The sequence below is a fragment of the Condylura cristata genome, unplaced genomic scaffold, assembly GCF_000260355.1.
Source record: "Condylura cristata isolate star-nosed mole 26May11 unplaced genomic scaffold, ConCri1.0 scaffold00042, whole genome shotgun sequence".
Taxonomy (NCBI): Eukaryota; Metazoa; Chordata; class Mammalia; order Eulipotyphla; family Talpidae; genus Condylura; species Condylura cristata.
Window position 1 is genome coordinate 5,040,050 of NW_004567143.1, and position 6,366 is coordinate 5,046,415.

General features: G+C 48.3%; 1 protein-coding gene across 1 annotated transcript in view; it reads right to left on the reverse strand.

Moving 5' to 3' along the window:
• Positions 1-6,366, reverse strand: part of XRCC2 (X-ray repair complementing defective repair in Chinese hamster cells 2) — a 37,650-nt gene that overhangs the window by 4,026 nt on the left and 27,258 nt on the right. The window contains exon 2 of the mRNA XM_012733870.1: positions 5,593-5,674. Coding sequence (XP_012589324.1) covers positions 5,593-5,674 — 82 coding nt within the window. The remainder of the gene's footprint in view (positions 1-5,592; positions 5,675-6,366) is intronic.

Sequence of the window (6,366 nt, forward strand, 5' to 3'; positions counted from 1 at the left end):
GATGTAACCGGCTGTGTCCCACTGGGGAGGGCCCGGATGTAACCGGCTGTGTCCCACTGGGGAGGGCCCGATGTAATCACTTCAAATTTATTTGAAGTTTCTAAGCTCATGTTTCTGTGAACTGCTAAAAACTGTAGCGTCCAGTAAAATTAGTGAGTATGACAACTTGTATATATATAAACCAGCCTCTACAGTCTTGGCTCTTGACAAATTCAACTCAATCAGAAAATCTGCATAGTTTGGCCTTGATAGTTTCTCTCACAAATAGAATGCTGTAAGGGGTTTGGGAACAGATTGTCGGAGTGAGTTTACGAATCTAAGGATCTTTCAAAATAAGGGAAAGAAAGCAAGCCAAAAAATTCATTATCTTGGTACCGATTCACTAATTGCATGACAAACATGTTGAATTTTCAGATTACAATTACGGTGCTGAGGAGGTAATGAGCTGGTACACAACACTAAAATAACTGCGGTGCAAGCAGGCGATGCAACCTCCGACGGCACGCAGGCTCCTGGCACCTGCAAGCCTCTTACTAACTCACCTGGAGCTTCCTACGACATTTCTGATAAATTGCTATTTTTACATATCGATTAACATTATTGTTCATTTTCTAACAATATTTCCTTCCCCTCTCCCCCTCTCATCATTCCTGTAGCCCTCCACACTCCCCGCTCCTTCTAATCCCTCTCTGTCTGTTCCTCCCCTGTAGGAACTCTCTAGTTTATACTTGTCTGTTTATTTCTGTATTGCTCTGTTGTATAATAAAAATACATTTCCCCCCATCTTATTTGGTTCTCTTAAATTCCTCCTATATGTGAAGTCATTCGATATTTTTCTTTTTCCTTCTGACTTATTTCACTGAGCACAATCCCTTCCAGCTCTGTCCATGTTGCTGTGAATGGCATGAGTTTATCGTTTATCTTTTTGACGGCTGAGTAGTATTCCACTGCGCACGCACACACGACACATGTGTGTATAAATAAATAAACTTCTTGATCCAATCATCTAATTTTGGTCATTTGGGTTATTTTCAAGATTTATCTATTATAAGCAGTGCTGCGATAAACATGGGGGGGTGTTATCTTTTTAAATTAATGTTTTTGTGTCCTTTGGGTAGATCCCTAGGAGTGGAATTGCTGGGTTGTATCGAAGCTCCATTTTTAGTAGTCTGAAGAATCTCCACACAGCTCTCCATAGTGGTTGGGCCAGTTTGCATTCCCACCAGCAATGGAGGAGGGCTCCTTTCTCACTGCATCCTTGCCAACATTTTTTGGTGTTTTTTTTTTTTTTTGATATGTGCCATTCTCACTGGGGTCAAGTGGTATCTCGCTGCGGTTTTGATCTGCATTTTCCTGCTTATGAGGGACGCTGAACATTTTTCATATGCCTGTTGGCCATATGCAATTCCTCTTTTAAGTTCTTCTGTCCATTTCTTGACTGGGTTGTTTTGTTTTTGTTGATTCGAGTGAGCTCTTTGTGATCAGTCCCTTGTCTGAAGTATGGAGTGCAGAGATATTTTCCCAGCCAGTAGGGTGTCTCTTTGTCTTGGTTAATGTCTCTTTTACTGTGTGGAAGCTTTTCAATTTGATGTAGTCCCATTGTTTATCTTTTCCTTCACTTTCTTTGCTCTGGATGTAGAGTCTGTGAATACACTGAGACGTATGTCTTACAGTATTTTACTTACATTTTCTTCTATGTATTTTATGGTTTCATGTCCTACGCCCAAATATTTTATCCATTTTGAGTTGATTTTTGTGCACGGTATGAGGTAGTGGTTTAGTTTCATTTTTTTATGTTAGTCCAGTTTTCCCAGCACCATTTGTTAAACAAGCTGTCCTTGTTCCATGGCATATTCTTTATTCCTTTGTCAAAGATTAATTGCCCATATATGAGTGGGTTTATTTTGGGCTCCCTATTCGATTCCATTAGTCTGTGTGCCTGTTATTGTTCCAGTAACACACTGTTTAAATTATTATGGCTTTGTAGTATAGACTGAAGTTTGGAAGTGTGATACCTCCATTTATAAACTACTATTGTTGACAAATAATCCTTATAAACTGGTGTTGTATCTGGGTATGCAGGTATGCATCTGACCAGTTTCACAACTCTAGGAACCAAAATAGTTGCTTTAAAAAAATTTTTTATTTATGTGTACAGAGCTGGGGTCCAGGCCAGAGGTGCAGGGACAGTGAGAGGATTCACCAAAGACAGAGTGGGGAGCAGAACAGGCAGATGACAAAGTCCACTGCTGAGGGGACCAGCGGGGAGATAGGCCATGTGGGTCACCCCTGGCCCGGGATCATACTCATGCTGCCGTGGCTGCGGACAGCTTCACAGTGATGCGCTTTAATCCACTGAGCCTCCAACGAGGGCCCGGGTCCACAACAGTTTTAAGGAAAACATTTTTATTAGTGTCTGAACATGTTTTTTAAGGTTTTTATAAATGCAATTTTCAAATATAGACTCTGTACTACAAACCCAGGCTTTAAGACCAGTTTCATTCCATACAACTTAATACTATCTTTGGTCCACATGTTTAATAAAAAAGTACCTATACTGACTGCCTGGCTAGTTTTTGCAAAAGTTATGCTCTACAAGAATTACTAAAGGGGGCTGTCTAGACTCAGCAAAAGGACACAGGCAGTAATTCAATCCAACTTAGTGCAGGACGGGAAAATGTAACTACTCGGGTCAATATAAAAGACAGCATCCATGGCTTTTCTATTTGTGACTCTTCATCTCTCTGAGCAACACTTAACTTAGTACTAAGTTATACGGTAATTGTATTTAATAATTTCAAAATGCTTATGGGTAAATACTGTATAAAGATGTGAGCTGAAACAGCATAAAGGAACCAAGAAGGAACGGAGCTTCCCAGTAGCAAACTTTCTATGAAGCACTGAAGGTAAGATGGTATTAATCCAAAGGAGACTTAATTACGGTGCACAGGGCAACCATTAGTAAAATATTTTTTTGAAAATATAGTAAAAACAATGCCAGGAACTTAAAATGGTATAGCAGCGGACCACTTACAACAGAAGGGTAATAAAAAAGGCACGAAACACCATTAAGCCAACAGCAAGAAAGCCCTGAATCCTCTCTTAGCGGTAGTTCACGACTATAAATGGCTCAGATCACTCGGGCAAAAAGGCAGGCGGCAGCGAGCACTAAAAATGCTCCAGCCGCAGGCTGTCGCGGGGGCCCCCCCGCACGCAAGCCACGCGAGGGCCGGCGCAGAAAGCAGAGCACCGCGGCCCAACAGGAGCGCGCAGGGCTGGCGGCCCCGCGCAGCCGGCCCCGCATGATGCCAGCCCTCGGCCAGGCGCGCACAGTGCCTGGGGCGGAGACTGCCCGCATTCTGCACAGCGGCTGTCCGGGGCTGTTCCACCCCGCAAAACTGAGACTGCGCCGTTCCCCAGCCGCCTTCTCCCCACCGTCCCTCCCAGCCAGCGCTCTACTCTCCGTCTGAGTCTGACTACTTCAGAGAGTGGCTGAGCACCTTTCTGTGAAGCAGCATGTTCTCGAGGTTCACCCACACCGTGGAGTGTGCCAGGGTCTCCTTGCTTTGTGAGGCACATACAGCCCCAGTAGTGAGTCACAACAAGCACCACCTTGGCATGTGCAGAGGGCATCTGACTATGCGCTCTGCTGTGGAGGACCGTTGAGTCTGCTTCTCAGCCACCGCTCATAGTGCAACCGTGACAACCACAGGTTTGCAAATATTTCTAACCCTGCTTTCAATTCTTTAGGGTATTTATCACCAAATAGCAGAATTATTGGCTTATATGGTTGTTCTAGCTTTAAGTTTTGGCAGAACTTCCAGTTTTCCAGCGTGCGGACACTTTCATCATCCCATCAACAGCGCACAAGGATTCCAAGTCCTGCACATCCTCACCAGAGCCTGTTACTTTATCCCCCACAGTAAACGATCCTAGTGGCTGGGAATAACAAAAAGAGTATTTTGTAGTGAAAGTTGATATAATAAACTCATATGTGGCCAAAAGTACATGAAGACCCAAAATACATGAAGCAAAAACAGAACTTTCAATAACACATAGAACCAGTAGGTACACAAGGAATAAGGACTTGAACGATAACGCCAGACCCAACGAGAACGGAAAGATCAGTGAGAGATCACGTGACCCAACTACGGAGGAACTCACTTTCTTCCCAGACATGGCACACTCTCCAGGGCCAGCCGTAGCTCGGCCATCAAGTATGTCACATCCTTTGATCAGGAAAGATTGGAAATAAAAATGTACAGCCGAAAAACTCCTAAGTCTTGGCCTTGGGTTAGATGATAGCTCCTTCTATCTGAAAGTAAAAGCGTGAACAACAAAAGAAAGGTCACTTGAACCTCACCAAAATCAGTCATTTTGTGCTTCGATCGACACCTTCAAGGCTGTGCAAAGACAACATATGGACCAGGCGAAAATATCTGAAAATGAACTATTTGGTCCAGGCTTGCATAGAGAATACAATACAGTAATAAAATAAACCATTTAAAAGAAGACGAAAGATCTGACATTTCTCCAAATAGCATATACCTACTGCTGATAACCACACGCGGACGCTAGCCCATTAGTCATCAAGGAATTTAAATCAGAGCCATGGGTGAGTGCCACGCCCGCTCACAGGGCTGTAGGAAAAGGGCAGGTAACGCTATGTGCAGGATGTGGCAGAATCAGTGTCCTCGTTCTCCCCTGCTGGTGCCAAAAACGATGTGCAGTTCCCACGAAGCTTACACAGTGACCACACAAGCCTAACAAGCCGGCTACTCCTCCTTGGTTACCACCCCAAAGAACCGAAAACACACTTGCAAGCAAAACTACAAATAATCATAGCAACCTTGTTCCGAACCAACCCCGATTCATGGACCGATGAATGGACAAGAATAGACCATAAACAACAGAATATTCGTCACCGTGAAGAAGGTGTGAACAGAGCCACACCCACGGGCAAAGCACCCCCAGGCCCTACCAGTGACCCGCCAGCCCCGCCAGCCTCCCCGCAGGACTCTGCCCGGAAGCGTCAGAAGCAAACCCAGTCAGAAAGTGGCTCTACAGCTGCTTAGGGCCGAGGTGGGCTTCTTCTGGGGGGCTGAAATGCTGACGTCGGCTGTGGGGACGGTCACAGCGGCGGGAAACTAAGACACCGAGCTGTACACTTAGCAGGGTGGATCCCAGCTCTATAAAGCTGTTTCAGTGCAAAAGAAACCCACCTCGTCACACTACCTCTTGGCAAGTTTTCCCCCGTGGAGAGGCTGCCGGAGCAAGCAGGCCTTCCCGGCTGTGGAAACAGTAACACAGGGGCACCCACGGGCCTCCTGTGATTCCCACGCTTCTATCAAGAAGAGGAAAAGTAAGCGCCGAGTACAGAACTCCCCCAACCGCGTATGTGCCTGAGCAGGAGAGTGCTGCGAACCCCAGAACCTGCCCGCGAGGCCGGACTCCGCCTGTCCGACAGGCGAGCGCGGCTTACGAGTTGCCACCACCGGTTTCTCAGGGTCTGTGTGCCGGCGCCCGCGAGCACTGTGGGCCTTGCTGCTAAAGCCCAGCCCGCGGCCCGGCACTGTGCGCTCCCGTTTTTACCATGCGGAGGCGAGTCTTCATCAGCACACAGGCAGGGCTCTATTTCTCTCAAGGAACTTCTTCCTCCAAGTCGGGCCAGGAGCTGGAGAAGGAAAAGGACAGGCATCACCCATACAGGTGCCCGCCGGCTCACATTTCAGGCGACTGCCACGTGATCCAGGGGCTGGGTGAGGGCTGCAGACACACAGGTGGCAGCTCTGTCTCAAGGAAGTTAAACAAGAACTGCAGTGCAGGCCGCCCGGGGGCACAGCGGGTAAAGCGCAGCCCCTCAGCCAGTCCATCCGCGGCCAGGGAGGGACCCCAGGGCGCAGAGACCCCTCCGGTCCCCCGCTGCTCATCAGCAGTGGGTTTCAGTGGATCCGCCTGTCCTGCTCCCCACTCGATCTCTGAGGGAGCCTCTCCCCCCCACCTCTGGCCTGCGCCCCAGTTCTGTGTGCATCAATAAATGTATCTTAAAAAAAAAGATCACCCATTCCAGCCTGTCTCCCTTGGGTGGGCGCCGAAGCGCAGGGCGGGGATCTAGCTTAGCCGGCCCCTTCCCAGTGCTCCCCCTCGGGGGGACCAACTGCCCACTAGCCTGACGCTGAGGGGGCACGAGCAGGTAGGCCTGAGGGCAAGGGGCAGAGCCGCTCGCGCTCCACTTGTCCGCGCGGGGGCACGAGGCAGACCTGCCCCCCCGCTCGCCGTGGGGCTTCCGCGCTACCTCACCCTCCTCACGCTCCCAGCCAGCCTCCCCGTGGAGGCCGGGCGCGGTCACGGGAGCCTGCCCAGCAA